General features: G+C 45.4%; 1 protein-coding gene across 1 annotated transcript; it reads right to left on the bottom strand.

Moving 5' to 3' along the window:
• Positions 1 to 17,160: 17,160 nt before the first annotated feature.
• LOC138349912 (MAPK-interacting and spindle-stabilizing protein-like) lies at positions 17,161 to 17,883 on the bottom strand. The gene has a single exon (XM_069299903.1). It carries the CDS (start codon positions 17,881 to 17,883, stop codon positions 17,161 to 17,163), a length of 723 nt encoding a protein of 240 aa, XP_069156004.1.
• Positions 17,884 to 18,487: the final 604 nt, after the last annotated feature.

Genomic DNA, 18,487 nt, shown 5'->3' with positions numbered 1-18,487 from the left:
CTCACCTAATACATCACATCTGTTTGAACGAAATACACCAAACCGTTATAAATACGATACATTAGTAAACATTAAAGCAACCCAATATTGACGTTTTTTACGCATCAGCCTCCAAAGGTTTGGTGGGTTGCTTGGGTTTGTACGTTCCTGATCCGGCCACACAGTTGCAATTGTTTACGGAGTGGTAAATCAACAGAACGGTGTGAACATTGATGCTTAGAAAACTCTGCCAAACATATCTAGGGCTCGAACCGACATATTCTATTTTGATTCAAATGCTCTATAACCACGCTCTTTTACCTCCCACGGCTGTTCAATTTCGATAGCGTACATTTATCTGAAAAATTTCCAACATTTAAACTTCGACTTGAAATGCATCCAATCAAAACTGTTTGAAAGATCTGATTTTATTCCATCGTTGAATGGTGAAGAATAATAGCCAAGTTAAGGTCAGCTTAATATTGCACTCAGGGCGGGGCGACCTAAAGATTGTTTCTTTATTAAACTTAATACGTGTTATCAAGTGGCAATAATACCACGTGTTATGTTCCAGCAGAAAGACCGCGGTACAGTGTGGTACCACTGTACTATTGGGACCGTCTAAAATGCCTAAATCTGTATTTTCTTGAGTGCAGGCGGGAGAAATTAATAATAATTTACACGTGGAAAATATTAGAGGGGCTGGTCCCAAACCTGCACACCGAAATAACACCACATGAGACCAGAAGGCATGGCAGGATGTGCAGAATACCCCCGTTGAAGAGCAGAGGTGCAACAGGTACTCTGAGAGAGTGTCGGAAAATCCGACACCATTTAATAATCATACAGATAATAGCTGTATTACCAACAAGTTACCCATAGAAAACGTAACTTGTAGTGGAATTACCGTCTATAGAAAACGGGATATCATCGCCACATACCATTATAATTCACCAGCTATTCTGCTGGGAATTATTCTTAAATACATTAGTCTTTGGACTTTACCATCATAAAACATCTTATATAAATTAACTTAATTATCAATATTAAAGTAGAGTAAATGTGACCCTTCTATCACTTTCTGACATGTGGACAATGTAAGCCAGGCGTCAGAGTGGGGAAGGAGGGGAGCCATTGTTGTGTCACATCCGAGACGCGTGGAGCAAATTCGGCTCCTATCATATCTGGACAATGTCGGCCAGGCGTCAATAGTATGGAGTATTAGACGCAGCCATTGTTGAGACTAGACCAGAGGCTCACAGGAGCAAATACGGCTCCTGTTAATTTTACTTGGACGAAGTGTTATGGAAACCAGTGGTGTACCATTATCACACGCTGTCAACAAATTCAAGTTAAGTGTTCTTTCCGAAACCCATGTATCTTCATTTATGGCCATTAATGTCATTATATAGGGTGACCCGGTTAGAGCACGTGGAAGCCTCAAACTAAAGGTAATTAAGCCAGGTCTTCAATGTTCCATGTACAGTTTCTCTGATATAGCTTGTCATATATAGAATCTGGCTTTACAGTTAGTGCCCTTTTGACAGGTCAAGACGAGGAAGCAAGATTTTGTGCACCAGTTACTGGGTGATGGAAGCTACCTCAAAGAGGATAATTTGGTGTCTACACCCTAGTTATACCTGGTGGACTAACCTGCTGTACTATAAGATAAGGAACCTCTTCAATGTATGTAGTTAATACTGTAGTTTGATTGGCTGCATATATATAAATATAACCCCCCTAATGTGTAGAGGATCGATTTGTGAGATTATGAGATTATTGCAGAAATACAGTCCACTTATCATTATACAAATTGCTATCGAAGTATATAAATTAACGTAAATATAAATTCATATAAATTAAATAAATATAAATCTCACAGGTCGGTTCCCACAGAGAGAACTCTATCAACATCAGAGGCCCGAGACTGTTCAACACACTTCCACTACACATAAATGACATAACTGGCCGACCCCTCACAGTGTTCAAGAGAGAATTGGATAAACACCTCCAAAGAATACCTATCAACCAGGCTGTGACTCACACGTCAGGCTGCGAGCAGCCGCGTCCAAACAGCCTGGTTGACCAGTCTAGCAACCAGGAGCCCTGGTCGAGGACCGGGCCGCGGGGACACTGAGGACCGAAATTATCACAAGGTAACCGCAAGGTAAAGCACGTAAAATACACTCCTTCCCCCTCCCGCCCCTTCGTAGTTGATAAAAAAACTTTTAATGTGTTGACTTGCTATCCCAACTGGGTTTCAAGGTTTACATTAATTTCTACCACAGCACACCACTCACGTTATTACTCTCAAAATTCAAAAAATTCAAATGTTTATTAAGGTAAAGTACATACATACAAGGAGTGATATAAATATTGATGAATTTATAGATAGAGCTAGTACATAGATAGAGCTAGTACATAGATAGAGCTAGTACATAGATAGAGCTAGTACATAGATAGAGCTAGTACATAGATAGAGCTAGCACATACAATGCCTAAAGCCACTATTACGCAAAGCGACACTCCCCCACACTCTCTAGTGTGGGGGAGAGTGGCACTTTATTGCCATCACCAGGATTTAAAGAATTTTTTTTAATCGACTTTTTTTTTTGCTTTGGTTTTTCATCTAAATGATTATGACTATACCAGTCGTCTGTTCTGATGGTCCAGGAGCCATCAGGGCTTTGTTCGTATTTATTAAACAGTTTATGAACTTGGGGGCTAAAAATAAAGCCGAAAAGAGTTAAAAAGATGTACAGGTTTCGGTCAGAAGATGGGTCAATACATGATGAATCCCGGCTCTTAAGGTTTCACTTCATTTTCTCTCCTATCCCACATTTTTTCTTTATCTTATGCACCATGAACGTCTTGACGATGGCTGCGCAATTCTCTCTCTCTCTCTCTCTCTCTCTCTCTCTCTCTCTCTCTCTCTCTCTCTCTCTCTCTCTCTCTCTCTCTCTCTCTCTCTCTCTCTCTCTCGTACATTATTAAATATTTTTCCCTCACATTCCCCTTCAGAAAATGTCTGCGTCTACATTTTCTCCTTATCCACCTCTGCCTTTACTCAAGACAATTTCCTCAGAGATCACAAGGGTAGAACATTCAACAATTAAGATAACACCAGCTGCCCTATTAACCACTGACTAAACCCATCGGCTCGGCACGACACAACTGACCCCTATACAGATTCTCAGCCTTTCGTCAGTGTGTGTGTGTGTGTGTGTACAGAATCTTCCCCCCCCCCCCTCCCCACCGACACAGCTTCGCGCAGAGTGATTTAATTTCCATTTTACGAGTGAAGCGACGTTCGTGAAGTGTACGTGAAATGACGTACTGACGCTACACACTTGTTCACTCCAGCCACAACTGTTGCGTTTCTCATTCAGATCGTTTCCAAAAACTCATTTTCAAAATCCAGATTCAAGTCTGGTATTAAATGAATAATTTGAATCACTAGCAACGTAAACATTAAAATTAGTTAATAATCGCATACGTTTAATTTGTTTTCTGCCACAGACGTGGCCACACATTTACAATGCTAACCAGATTATATATACATTTTCTTCTGTCATCCATGGACAGGGTTAGAGATCTGTTAAACATATAGTTCAGTGATTTGTTGAACAATCAACCACAGAAGGTGATTGTAGTGCTTTTAAAATGCTATTCTAACCTTTAAACATAAATTCACAGAGTTATGTCTGTTCTACATAAACTGTGTTCGAAGTGTCTATTTACATTGTGTTATTAATGTGCGTTTACAAAGGTGAAATGTAATTCTGACCAGCTTTCACATAATCTGTATACATATACATACTATGTATCGCTTGCTAAGGAGTATGGTCTGGGGCTTCTCTTTATATAATAAACATTATGGTTATTATCCATGCCACACACACACACACACACACACACACACACACACACACACACACACACACACACACACACACACACACACACATACACACACACACACACATTTTTGGATTGCCAGAAAGCCTTTGACACAGTACCACACAAGAGGCTAGTGAAAAAGCTGGAGATGCAGGCAGGAGTGAAAGGGAAGGTACTCAAATAGATAAGGTCTCCTAAGCAACAGAAGACAGCGAGTCAGTGTGAGGGGTGAGGTCTCAGATTGGCGAGGCGTTACCAGTGGAGTCCCGCAGGGGTCAGTTCTTGGACCTATACTGTTTCTGATATATGTAAATGATCTCCCAGAGGGTATAGAATCGTTCCTCTCATTGATTACTGATGATCTAAAAATTATGAGAAGGATTAAGACAGAGGAAGATAGATTATGAGGAATATAGTAGGAGGCTACAAGAAAACCTAGACAAACTGAATAAATGGTCCAATAAATGGCTACTAAAGTTCAACCCGAGTAAAAGTAAGGTAATGAAGCTAGGCGGTGGAAACAGGAGGCCAGACACAGGATACAGAATGGGAGATGAAGTCCTTCATGAAACAGAAAGAGAAAAAGCTCTAGGAGTTGATATCACACCAAACCTGTCTCCTGAAGCCCACATAAAAAGAATAACATCAGCGGCGTATGCGAGGCTCGCTAACATCAGAACTGCCTCCAGGACCCTGTATAAAGAATCATTCAGAACCTTGTACACCACATATGTAAGGCCAATTCTGGAGTATGCGGCCCCAGCATGGAACCCGTATCTTGTCAAGCACAGGACGAAGCTGGAAAAAGTTCAGAGGTATGCCACTAGGCTAGTCCCGGAGTTAAGACGCATGAGTTACGAGGAAAGGCTGCGTGAAATGCACTTCACGACATCGGAAGACAGAAGAGTGAGGGGAGATATGATCACTACCTACAAAATTCTCAGAGGAATTCACAGGGTGGAAAAGGACAAATTGTTTAACACGGGTAGTACGCGAACAAGGGGACACAGGTGGAAACTGAGTACCCAAATGAGTCACAGGGACGCTAGAAAGAACTTTTTCAGTGTCAGAGTAGTTAACAGATGAAATGCATTAGGCAGTGATGTCGTGGAGGCTGACTCCATACACAGTTTCAAATGTAGATATGATAGAGCCCAGTAGGCTCAGGAATCTGTACACCAGTTGATTGACAGTTGAGAGGCGGGACCAAAGAGCCAGAGCTCAACCCCCGCAAGCACAAGGTACGTACACAAACACACACACACACAAAAGCTTAAAACTCTTCTGGTGAGGACGGAGCTTGAAGACTATACTTCCTGCATGACGTGAAACAAAAGAGAGGCCTGTGTCTAATATACAAAAGCTCGGGCTATATACCTTTGGCCAGAGGAAAAAAGGGTAGTGGACTGGACCAACAGGCGGCTGTAGGTTAACTGAGTGACTGTTTCACTCGTCTGTGTACCTTCTTACCCGCTAGAACCACCACGTAATCTGCCTCGGTAAAGTCTATTTACTCAAAGTAAATATTAAGAGCCATTCATTCCAGGGAGCTGTTCTCAGCAGCGTGCCAGGGGGTAGGGGGAGGGGGGGGAGGTGGGTAAACAGGAGCAGAGGTCGTGGTTTACAATTAGGGAGTATACTGGGTACCAGAGGCGTCTTCTCCTCCTCCTCCTCGTGGGTAAATACTTCCGCCCCCCCCCCCCACTTTTCTCCCACAATAAGGTGTCTGTTTCTTCCACAACATAAAGAGGCCCAAATCCTATTTGTTATTTTTCTCCTGCTACTTCTTTACAGTTTCTTACTTTCTCATTACCTCTGTCCATTCTCTCTCTCTCTCTCTCTCTCTCTCTCTCTCTCTCTCTCTCTCTCTCTCTCTCTCTCTCTCTCTCTCTCTCAATACTTCTCAAGAGAGCGAATGACATTTGCTACCAAACACAGTGCCAGCAACGCCTGTCTGCTTTCATAACTCTCATTATATTTCATATTACAACAAATTTCCCTTCATCTGTACCGCTCCATCTTTACTAATCACCCCCCCCAATCTTACCTCCCCCCCCCCCCCCCACAAAGCAAAACGAGAAAAAGATATCCTGGTCTCAAACCACCACACCACCTGACACATCAATCCTTTAATGTCCGAAATTGTATTATATTTAATTTTTTTTTTATTTCCATGTTAGTCTCTCTCTCCCTTTGCCTTATTGAAATGCGAACACTTCATCTCCGGAACTTTTCTGTTCAGCTTAAAATTATATTTAAACCATTATGATTAGCGGCTGTACATTAATAGGCTATTTTGACCAGACCACACACTAGAAAGTGAAGGGACGACAACGTTTCGGTCCGTCCTGGACCATTCTCAAGTCGATTGTGTGGTCTTTGTGATTGTGATTGTGTGGTCCAGACCACACACTTCTAGTGTGTGGTCTGGTCAACATACTTTAGCCACGTTATTGTGACTCATCGCCTGCATTAATAGGCTATTTACTTTACAAAATATACAAGTACATTATACATTCTGACACTGTAACTAAAATTTTTAAATAAATACGATAAAGCCAATTATAACATGATGCTCACTATTGGTAAATATTTTATTTCAGCTGTAATCTTTAAATTATCTCGAGATGATTTCGGGGCTTAGCGTCCCCGCGGCCCGGTCCTCGACCAGGCCTCCTTTTTTGTTACACATCTCCAGGATGTGTAACAACAACACAGGCTGCTGCTCTCCCGTAGCAGCTGTCTAACTCCCAGGTACCTATTCACTGCTAGGTGAACAGGAGCCTCAGGGTGAAAGAAACTCTGCCCATTTGTTGTAGCCTCCGCCGGGGATCGAACCCGGAACCTTAGGACAATGAATCTCGAGCGGTGTCCACTCAGCCGTCAGGGCCCCCCCCCCCCCTTCAATTCCCTTGCTCCTGTACTCTCCAATTCTAGCGACATCAGGAATTGTATAATTTAAAATCACTTGTTTTATCATTTTTTTAAGTCTTTCTCCATAATAAAACTTAATAATAAAACCGCTATCGTCTTCTTCATCTTGTCCGCGTCGAGGCCACTAGAGTGTGTTGTGGCCCCTCGGGTAATTTCAGGTAAAATGTAAATGGATACATTAAAAAAAATGACAATTTTTTTTAAAGCAATTAAATATTTGAACAATTAAACAATTAAAGCAGAAAATTTCAACGTTTTTTTTTTCAATAATTCAGTTCATTCATGTCAATCTAAAATTTCTCACATTTAACTCTGATGAATTAATCTCTCCCCCAAAGAAAATTTTAGAAAAAAAATATAAATAAAATAAATGACACAATAATAGCCATACTGTTATTGTGTGTTGTATATCGTATATAGTGTTGTGTATATCACAACACCGTGATATATCCTTGAATTATAGTTACAAATTATAGTTTAGAGCAGGACTGGGAATCGAACCAGCGTCCAGGGTGCTCTCAGGGGCGCCGCCACAAGATTTACCACTCGACCAGGCCTGCTGCTGTTGTTGTTGTAGTTGTTGTTGTTGTTGTTGTTGTTGTTGTTATTATTGTTGTTGTGGTCTAAGCTGACAACGAAAGCTTTTAGTCAAGGCCAACAGCCTTTGTCACATTCAGCTCCAACAGATTCCTTTTGGTCTTATCACTGATAAGCTCAAATTCCTCCAAGATTGCTTGGTTTTGCCGTCTGCTCATTTAGTGCAGGGGGCTTCTCTTTGCTTTATTGTGAAGACGTCTTGGAAGCTCTTGTTGAGTGCTTCACACACACTTCCTTGTCATTCTCTGTGTTTCTGTTCGCCCTCATGATGAGGAGAACGACTCCTGAAATCGTGAGAAGCTACAGGTAAGGTTCAGGCCAACTATAGAACCCAAAGACAAGAGGTAAACCCACCTGTGTTTCACGGATTTTTTTTTTTTTTTTGCGGGGTGAGGAAGGGGGGGGGGGGGAGTGAGAAAGGGGGGAAAGTGAGAAAGGGGGAAAGTGAGAAAGGGGGGAAAGTGAGAAAGGGGGAAAGTGAGAAAGGGGGGAAAGTGAGAAAGGGGGACAGATGGGAAGAGGAAGGCTTGGGAAAGGGGAAGGAGAGGGGGAGGGGAAGAGAAATACAGCTCCGACAGTGAATAATAATGTAAAGCAACAACGTGGTCCCAACGACCACAACCAATCAACCAAACCACGACGACAAAGAAAATAAGAGAGACGAGCCACCGGAAGTATTCGGACGACTAATAAACGACACCTAACGACTCCTATGTCAACCACTTAAAAGCCCTCGACTCGCTATTAATCTCACGCTAACTCTCTGCCACTCTCATTCGCGCGCGCGTAGACTGGTCTTGTTTCATAGCGCGCCTCCAGGGGGTGTGGAGGGGGGTGGGGTTGTGTGTGTTTGTGGGGGGGATGGGGGGGGAAGGGGGATGGGGGGGGTGGGGGGATGGGGGGGAAGGGGGATGGGGGGGTGGGGGGGTGGGGGGGATGGGGGGGAGGGGGGTCGGGGGGAGGGGGTGTTCTGGTTTACAGAGCGATTTTGTCTAGAGTTTGCAATACAAGCGACTTTGTATCTGAAGAGTGACTGTGCGTGTTTGAAGCCAAATCTGAACGGTAATTATGACACTATTTGAATTTGAAGAAAGAAGTACGTCTGCCTTTTTCAAATTGAAATTCAAAAACTTGATTCATAAACGTTACTTATCGCCCCTCATGGCGGTTACGTCACGATTCAGCAAACTGTTTACTAAAGCAGAGTTCGCCTTGAACAGTCCTTCAAGCCCTCGAAGTACTTCGAAGCGTTCAGTCCTTCACCTTCGAAGTACTCGTATATACCCACCTCACGCAAGTCTCCTTTTCTCGTCTACACATCCCGGACCCGGAAATCTCTCTCTCTCTCTCTCTCTCTCTCTCTCTCTCTCTCTCTCTCTCTCTCTCTCTCTCTCTCTCTCTCTCTCTCGGCGAGTCCGTTATGATAGCTATATACAGGTTCTTTGTGTCTCTAACTCCCCATAAATATATTCTTATGGAATAAAAAGGCATAACAGGTGCCATAGCAAGATTTTAATGACAATCATAAGTCACTATTGCACACTAAATGTTAGAGAACCTAATGATCGATAGTTTATAATGAGGTTATTTTTGGATCCACTCGGAGAATAGAAGCCTCGAACCAGATACTGAACACTCCACAAAAAATAGGATTTCTAAGATGCCTTAGCGCTATGGGCTACCGTTCTTGTGGCCTCAGAGGCTTCCACAGGAGTTTACCGGCCAACCAACAGGCATTACTTTATTTCTAAACATAATTTAGGGCTAAAGTAAACTGTATACGGGGTACACCGAGAAGTACGACGATAAACTTCTCTCACAGTGAATATGTGAACTAGTTTTGTTGACGGACATCAGCTGATATACAACACATGTGATTGGTCCCCTTTTTCAGCTGAGCCGGCATGGAGATGATTGGCAAACACGCTATGAAATACAATGTTACTTTCACTGTGATTGGTCAAAAAGTAGTATTGACGTCTCTCGAGAAGCAAGTGAACCGGAACCAAAATCCCCCCCCCCCCCTCCTCCCTATAGTAACTTCGTAGGAATACTTTGCTGAATCTGGCGTAAGAGGTCTTCTTACTAAGTTCGCAAGAGCCTTCCTAAAAACACCCTCCCCCGGTGAGATTCACTAAAATGCTTAGTGAATCTTAATGTTAAGTCCAGAGCAGTGACGACAAGCAAAATTAGACTATAGGACTTATACGTTGTGTATTTAAGCGGTTGTATGGAGTCAAACAAGATTGGTCTTATTGGTTTACACTTGAGACCTGAAGACAAACAGATGTTCGCTATATACGCCTGTAACATCAGCATGGTTCAAGCCCATATGAGTGAGAGAGATATTCCATAAAGCTATAGACTGCTCTCAATGGGAACAGAGGGGGATATCATAGTCAAATACAATAAAGATATCAAAGTCTTGAACAAATCCACAAGGGCCGTGACGAGGATTTGAACCTGCGTCCGAGAGCATCCCAGTCGCTGCCTTAATCGACTAATCACAGCTTTCCTGTTAAGTATAATACCCCCTCCCCCCCCCGATCCTGTGATGCTCGTATGCTGTGAGCGATATTTGAAGGGAGGAAGGAGGGGGGGTGGAGGGAGGGATGGAAGGAGGGAGAAAGGGGGGGGGGGTGGAAATAGGTGTATGTGAACTAATTAAATTGCAAACCAGATTGGTTTGATAAATTTTGTCTGGTAATGATGATGTAATTGGCGAAGCTAATGACGTTGAGGAACTGTTGCCACGAGATGAGCCAACGAGTGTGGCAGCTGCTATTGGTCCATACGAGGCAGCTGCTATTGGTCCATACGAGGCAGCTGCTATTGGTCCATACGAGGCAGCTGCTATTGGTCCATACGAGGCAGCTGCTATTGGTCCATACGAGGCAGCTGCTATTGGTCCATACGAGGCAGCTCCTATTGGTCCATACGGGGCAGCTGCTATTGGTCCATACGAGGCAGCTGCTATTGGTCCATTCGAAGGAGCTGCTATTGGTCCACACGAGGCAGCTCCTATTGGTCCATACGAGGCAGCTGCTATTGGTCCATACGAGGCAGCTGCTATTGGCCCATACGAGGCAGCTCCTATTGGTCCATACGAGGCAGCTGCTATTGGTCCATACGAGGCAGCTGCTATTGGTCCATGCGAGGCAGCTCCTATTGGTCCATACGAGGCAGCTGCTACTAGCCCATACGAGGCAGCTGCTATTGGTCCATACGAGGCAGCTGCTATTGGTCCATACGAGGCAGCTCCTATTGGTCCATACGAGGCAGCTGCTATTGGTCCATACGAGGCAGCTCCTATTGGTCCATACGAGGCAACTCCTATTGGTCCATACGAGGCAGCTGCTATTGGTCCATACGAGGCAGCTCCTATTGGTCCATACGAGGCAGCTGCTACTAGCCCATACGAGGCAGCTCCTATTGGTCCATACGAGGCAGCTGCTATTGGTCCATACGAGGCAGTTCCTATTGGTCCATACGAGGCAGCTGCTATTGGTCCATACGAGGCAGTTCCTATTGGTCCATACGAGGCAGCTGCTATTGGTCCATACGAGGCAGCTGCTATTGGTCCATACGAGGCAGCTGCTATTGATCCATACGAGGCAGCTCCTATTGGTCCATACGAGGCAGCTCCTATTGGTCCATACGAGGCAGCTGCTATTGGTCCATACGAGGCAGTTCCTATTGGTCCATACGAGGCAGCTGCTATTGGTCCATACGAGGCAGCTGCTATTGGTCCATACGAGGCAGCTGCTATTGGTCCATATGAGGCAGTTCCTATTGGTCCATACGAGGCAGCTGCTATTGGTCCATACGAGGCAGTTCCTATTGGTCCATACGAGGCAGCTGCTATTGGTCCATACAAGGCAGCTCCTATTGGTCCATATGAGGCAGCTCCTATTGGTCCATACGAGGCAGCTGCTATTGGTCCATACAAGGCAGCTCCTATTGGTCCATACGAGGCAGCTGCTATTGGTCCATACGAGGCAGCTGCTATTGGTCCATACGAGGCAGCTGCTATTGGTCCATACGAGGCAGCTGCTATTGGTCCATACGAGGCAGCTGCTATTGGTCCATACGAGGCAGCTGCTATTGGTCCATACGAGGCAGCTGCTATTGGTCCATACGAGGCAGCTGCTATTGGTCCATACGAGGCAGCTGCTATTTACATCCATTATATCTAGGGATAATAAACATCACAAAGAAAGAGACTACATAAGATAAAGGAACAGTGGCTAACGAAACAGTGCAAATAGCGAAAAGCAATAGCCACATGAATCAGCAAAGAAAATATGAAGATCAAAACGACTGAACAAAGAAAGTCCGCTCAAGACAACACACACACACAAGATGATACACACACAAAAACAAGCAAACAATGAAACAAAACAAACGGATGAATTTGCAGCCTCACTCACGGGAGGAAAAGAATGCTTATGTGTGTGTGTGTGTTGACTCTGTGGGTCTCCGTGGCGAAGTGGTCTTCGTTACACTGACCTGACAGCCTCTGCGGATGAGTCGCGTTACACTCAAGGAAGTTCGCCAGATGGAGTTAAAAAAAAAACCCTAACCTAACCTTACCCAACCCAACCTAGGCCACCCCCAACGGAGCCTAGTAAGGCCTGTCCTAACCTAATGTAACCTAACCTAACCTAACCAAACCAAATAAACAATATATCCGGTTTTAAACGGAAAAATATGCTTTTGTCGCATATCATCTTGCGTTTATTTGACTATGCTCACCCAACCTGTCCTCTTACAGAGAATTCGTCGCATTTCCATCGTATGCGTTACACAAGGGCAACAAACTGTCGTACTAGAAAATGGAAGCGGCTCGCGAAAGTGACGGACTGTCCCGTTTTCTGTTTTGGGTCCTCTGGTAGGTTAGGAGAGGACACTTTAAATTGACCGTTTTCTTGACGATGGGAAACCTTAGGAGGACGGACTGATGTAAACAGGTGTATGGGTTGACAAATGTAGATAATTAAAGTAATTGTGAGGAGAAAAACGCACAGGCCAGTATGATTATATAGGTTTAAATAATTATGGATAAAAACCATTTGGTTGCAAGAACATGGCTGAAAGAGTTCTTAAATGGTCCATCGACTGGAAGGTTGCCTGATAGTTCCTTGTTAGTTGCGGTTACTATCGTTGGTTTCAATGTGGGAGGGCGTGCCTGTTGACAGGACTCACGCAGGCGTCCTCGGGGGGCTGGTATGTTGTGCGTGCGGGAGTATGCTGGTGTGGGAGTATGCTGGTGTGGGAGTATGCTGGTGTGGGAGTATGCGGGAATTAAGACACTGATACGCGCGAAAAAAAAGCCCGCAAGCGCGCGCATACATACACCCCCCCCCCCCCACCACACACATCCACACCTTCCTCCCCCCACCACACACATCCACACCTTCCTCCCCCCACCACACACATCCACACCTTCCTCCCCCCACCACACACATCCACACCTTCCTCCCCCCACCACACACATCCACACCTTCCTCCCCCCACCACACACATCCACACCTTCCTCCCCCCACCACACACATCCACACCTTCCTCCCCCCACCACACACATCCACACCTTCCTCCCCCCACCACACACATCCACACCTTCCTCCGCCCCACCACACACATATATCCACACTCCTACCACTCCACGCACCCTTCCACAACCCCCCCCCCTCCCACCACACTACACAAAGTTACGCAGATTCATAATGCTAATGAACAAATGCACAAGGGCCGTGACGAGGATTCGAACCTACGTCCGAGATCATCCCAGACGCTGCCTTTAATAGAGCCTTCATAGTGCTATTCAGTGTTTGGAAACATCATCACTGACACAAGCTTCAATACACACGCTCAAGTCCTGTTGATGACTTTGTTCAATCGCCTCAATGTACTTCGAACGACGATTCCGAACAGCACAACTTTACGACGGACGCATGACCAAGCAACAGGAAAATTAATCCTTGTAATTGTAAGGATTACGAACGAACGAATACACACTACAACAGACAGACACACAGGCACCATCACAGACCGAACCCGTCCCACCACCTTCGATATTATTTGAAGGGTTCCATGTTAGGTTCGATCTTGCTTGGCGTTGTGTCATGTCAGGATCCATGCCAAGCTATTAATTGGTACTTTAATGGCTTGGCGCTTTTCTCTTATATTTCCTTACCTCCATGTCAGGATCGAAATTGCTCGAGTTGGTCCATGCCAGGATCGAATTTCTTGATGTTGTTCCATGTCAGGATCGAAATTTCTTGATGTTGTTCCATGTCAGGATCGAAATTTCTTGATGTTGTTTCATGTCAGGATCGAAATTGCTCTGTTGTTCCATGTCAGGATCGAAATTGCTCTGCTGTTCCATGTCAGGATCGAAATTGTTTGATGTTGTTCCATGTCAGGATCGAAATTCTTGATGTTGTTTCATGTCAGGATCGAAATTACTTGATGTTTTTCCATGCCAGGAGTTCAACCACTTGGGCTGGACGGTAGAACGACGGTCTCGCTTCATGCAGGTCAGCGTTCAATCCCCGACCGTCCAGGTGGTTGAGCACCATTCCTTTCCCCCGTCCCATCCCAAATCCTAATCCTAACTCCTTCCAAGTACTATATAGTCGAACTGACTTGGTGCTTTCTCCTGACAATTCCCGTTCCTTCCAAGTCAAGATCGAAATGGCTTGCTGTTGTTCCATGTCAGGATCGAGATTTCTTGACGTTGTTTACCTCTAGTGTTAGTCAAGCTGTCACTTTTATTTGCTTGTTTATCAAGCTGTCTGTCTGCGGGTTGGTCAGGTGACCGCTTGTTTGCCCAGTCCGTAAGGCGATTGTCTCTATATAAGTCGTAATATTTAGGCGTCGTGATTCATTAAACTATTGACCATGTGAAACGTACCGCCACACCGCACTGCTGTTATTCTCCAAGAGATAACAAAATGTATATCATTTGTCATGTAATGTGTTCAGTTGGGGAGGGGGGGGGGGAATTGTTATGAAATGGTGAGTAAAGGCACATAACTCAACCCGTCCTCTTAAAAATTACGTCGCTTTTCGCTGGTATGAGCGCGCTATGGCCAAAAATGGACGTAATTTGAAATGAAATCGGCTCACGAAAGTGACGTACTGTCCCGTTTTCTGTTTGAGTCGTCCGGCTTACCCGGTAAGGTTAGGAGAGGAAACTTTTAATTAACGGTTATCATGACGTTTTGAATCTTTAGGAGAATTTCCTGCCCTCCTAACCTACCAGAGGAAACTGAACTTACTGTTTTGGAAAACAAAAATCCAAAATTAATTTTAATTTTTTTTTTAATTTTCAAATTACGTCTATTTTCAGCCAAACGGCCAAATTCAGACGTAATTTGTAAGTGGACAGGTGGCAACCTACATAATGACTCGTCAAGGTCATTCATTGTAGTTCATTATGTAGTTCATTGCTACATAATGACGGGTAGAACACGTGCCAATCATGTTCCGTTGCCTGTAAACAAAATTTCATTACTAATATTAAACTATTCTTTGTTTTTCCTGTTTAGACTTGTCGGTAGTGTTCTGCGCTCGTCTCAACACCGCCAAAGTGGGCTTGACCAATATTCATTAATCTCCTACGTGTCCACTAACGAAACCTTTACATCTTTCCTCAATCATGGCGGTTCAGTTTTGTATTTATGAAACAGTTTACGAACTGCGATGGGGAGGGGAGGGGGGGGGGGGAGGAAGGAAACTATCAGGAGAAAGCGTCAAGTTATTACGACTATATATAGCACTTGGAGGGGATCAAGATATCAAGTTGTTGTTGTCAAGATAACAATAATAACCACCTTGGGGAGTTGTGAACGACCTCGTAGCGTTGCCCAGCTCGTAAACTGTTATTAATAAATGCAGACTTAAGTTGTCATGATTGGTGGAAAGATGGACAACTTTCGTAAGTAGATATGTGTAGGATTTTTGTTTTTAATTTATACGTTCAAGTAGAGGCAAATGTTATTTAATGTAGCAAAAAGTATATTTTCCATCAAGCACCCAAATTCTCAAGAAACTCTCTGAGTTACAACGAAACATTTAATCAAGATTGTTATTACATTTTAATTATTTCTGCAGAAATAATTTTTTTTGTTATTTCTTTTTTACTAAACAAGATTTATAAACTGATATAATTTTTGACTTGAAGCCAATGTTTATTGTTGCTAAATGAACATATTTTGCGAAACTAAGAAAAATATAAATCCTTTAATATTTCTTCTATGTCACTTGGTCTACTTATATATATTGTAAGACATTTTCATTTCTGGCGTGAAACCTCGAGCACAGCTGTTGTTGAGGGGACTGACGGCCGAGTGGACAGCGCTCGGGATTCGTGGTCCTACTGTTCCGGGTTCGATCCCCGGTGGAGGCGAAAAGCACGCAGACTCTAGTTAGAGTCCTGTACTCTGCGGTACAGGAGCTGGCTCTACGCACAATGGACGTTACCCAACGACCAAGATTCATATACGCCTTTACGCCACCACTTACGAAACCTCTACATCTTTTCCTCATCATAATGGCTTTATTTAAATTTATTAAAAGTTTACTAACACGGAACACTTTGGATAAAGTTTCCAAGAACGTAAAGTGCTTAATTAATGTAAAAAAATAGACGACTGAGAAAAGATGTACAGGTTTCGTACTTGGATGTATAAATCATTGATGAATCCCCGGACAGTTAATGCAATAACTTTGTTCGTATTTCATTTAGAAGTTGTTGGAGGAAAGTTACTCAAGAAGATCTTTCAGTCTTCACCTTGACACATGACTAATGAAGAAGCTCTTCATTGTATAATAAATTTTGTATAATCCCTCCTCCCGCCCCCCGGTCGGCCGAGCGGATAGCACGCTGAACTTGTGATCCTGTGGTCCTGGGTTCGATCCCAGGCGCCGGCGAGAAACAATGGGCAGAGTTTCTTTCACCCTATGCCCCTGTTACCTAGCAGTAAAATAGGTACCTGGGTGTTAGTCAGCCGTCACGGGCTGCTTCTTGGGGATGGAGGCCTGGTCGAGGACCGGGTCGCGGGGACACTAAAGCCCCGAAATCATCTCAAGATAACCCCCCCCCCCTCACATTGTTGCATAGCGCCCAAGCTTATATTTTTGTACACGCAACATTGTAAACACCTAGCCCGTCCCTCCCTCACTCCTTCCCACCTCCTAAAGTACCCAACAGGGCAATTACAGCATACAATGCAACCTAAGTGGGTAATGCAGAGGGGGCTTACGAGGCTGCATTGTGTCACCGCCGCCAGCCAGGCTAACCCATTATTTAAAGCCAGCCACCAATGAAAGCATCAACCTTGCTGCTGTTTGGCAAACATCCATATCATTAGACAAGACCTGGGTGGTGGTGGTGTATTTTTTTGGGGTAACTGAACAAGGCCACATGGTTGAAAAAAAATGGGTAATTTACCTATTTTTTTCGTTAGCATCGTTCTTGTGTTGTAGAGGAGAATAAGAACGGTTATGGTTAGGGGTGAGGAAGGGGGGGGGCGTGGGGGGTTTACAGTGGGGGGGGGGGGGGGGGGCGTTGGGGGTTTACAGTGGGGGGGAGGGGGCGTGGGGGGAGGGAAATTTGCTATTCCTGTTTCACGTACTGTTTCATCACCTGGTCACAGCCATACAGTACACCTGTGCTTCCTGAACATCTGCACAAGGCAGGTGTTTGGGAAGTATCTGCGTAAACAAACATCTGCCTTGTTGTTTTTATTCGTCAATAAACGTTCTTTTTGGAACATTTATTGACGATTTATTCAGATTCCTGGTGGTGTTGGTGCTGTGTGGGCCATGGCCTGGGTCGTGGAGGGCCATGGCCTGGGTCGTGGAGGGCCATGGCCTGGGTCGCAGGAGGGCCATGGCCTGGGTCGTGGAGGGCCATGGCCTGGGTCGCAGGAGGGCCATGGCCTGGGTCGCTGGAGGGCCATGGCCTGGGTCGCTGGAGGGCCATGGCCTGGGTCGCTGGAGGGCCATGGCCTGGGTCGCTGGAGGGCCATGGCCTGGGTCGCTGGAGGGCCATGGCCTGGGTCGCTGGAGGGCCATGGCCTGGGTCGCTGGAGGGCCATGGCCTGGGTCGCTGGAGGGCCATGGCCTGGGTCGCTGGAGGGCCATGGCCTGGGTCGCTGGAGGGTCATGGCCTGGGTCGCTGGAGGGCCATGGCCTGGGTCGCTGGAGGGCCATGGCCTGGGTCGCTGGAGGGCCATGGCCTGGGTCGTGGAGGGCCATGGCCTGGGTCGCTGGAGGGCCATGGCCTGGGTCGCTGGAGGGCCATGGCCTGGGTCGCTGGAGGGCCATGGCCTGGGTCGCAGGAGGGCCAAGGCCTGGGTCGCAGGAGGGCCAAGGCCTGGGTCGCAGGAGGGCCATGGCCTGGGTCGCAGGAGGGCCAAGGCCTGGGTCGCAGGAGGGCCATGGCCTGGGTCGCAGGAGGGCCATGGCCTGGGGTCGCAGGAGAGAGAGCTGCTGTGGCCGTGAAAAACAATGACAGCTTTTCCGTTGGATTTTCAGAGTGAAATCGACAAACAGAAGTTTTTGTAATATTCTCCTGCTTTTTTCATCATTTTACGCCACCAAACGCGACGTAGTAGTAGAGATCAACCGTGCAACACATGCTGGTTTGCGAACTGTTGTTGTTAAAGATTCACTACCTGGAAGCAGTAGCAGTTCCAAGCAGCACGGGCTATGGTGAGCCCGTAGTTTGCGAACTGAATTTCTTCAACTTCTTGCAAGCGTAATATGTGTGTGTGTGTGTGTGTACTCACCTAGTTGTACTCACCTATTTGTGCTTGCGGGCGTTGAGCTTTGGCTCTTTGGTCCCGCCTCTCAACTGTCAATCAACTGGTGTACAGATTCCTGAGCCTACTGGGCTCTATCATATCTACATTTGAAACTGTGTATGGAGTCAGCCTCCACCACATCACTTCCTAGTGCATTACATTTACTAACTACTCTGACACTGAAAAAGTTCCTTCTAACGTCTCTGTGGCTCATGTGGGTACTCAGTTTCCACCTGTGTCCCCTTGTTCGCGTCCCACCAGTG

The sequence above is a fragment of the Procambarus clarkii genome, chromosome 43 (genome assembly GCF_040958095.1).
Source record: "Procambarus clarkii isolate CNS0578487 chromosome 43, FALCON_Pclarkii_2.0, whole genome shotgun sequence".
Classification (NCBI taxonomy): domain Eukaryota; kingdom Metazoa; phylum Arthropoda; class Malacostraca; order Decapoda; family Cambaridae; genus Procambarus; species Procambarus clarkii.
The sequence above is the reverse complement of the archived record's forward strand: the minus strand, read 5'-3'. Positions and strand labels throughout refer to the sequence as shown.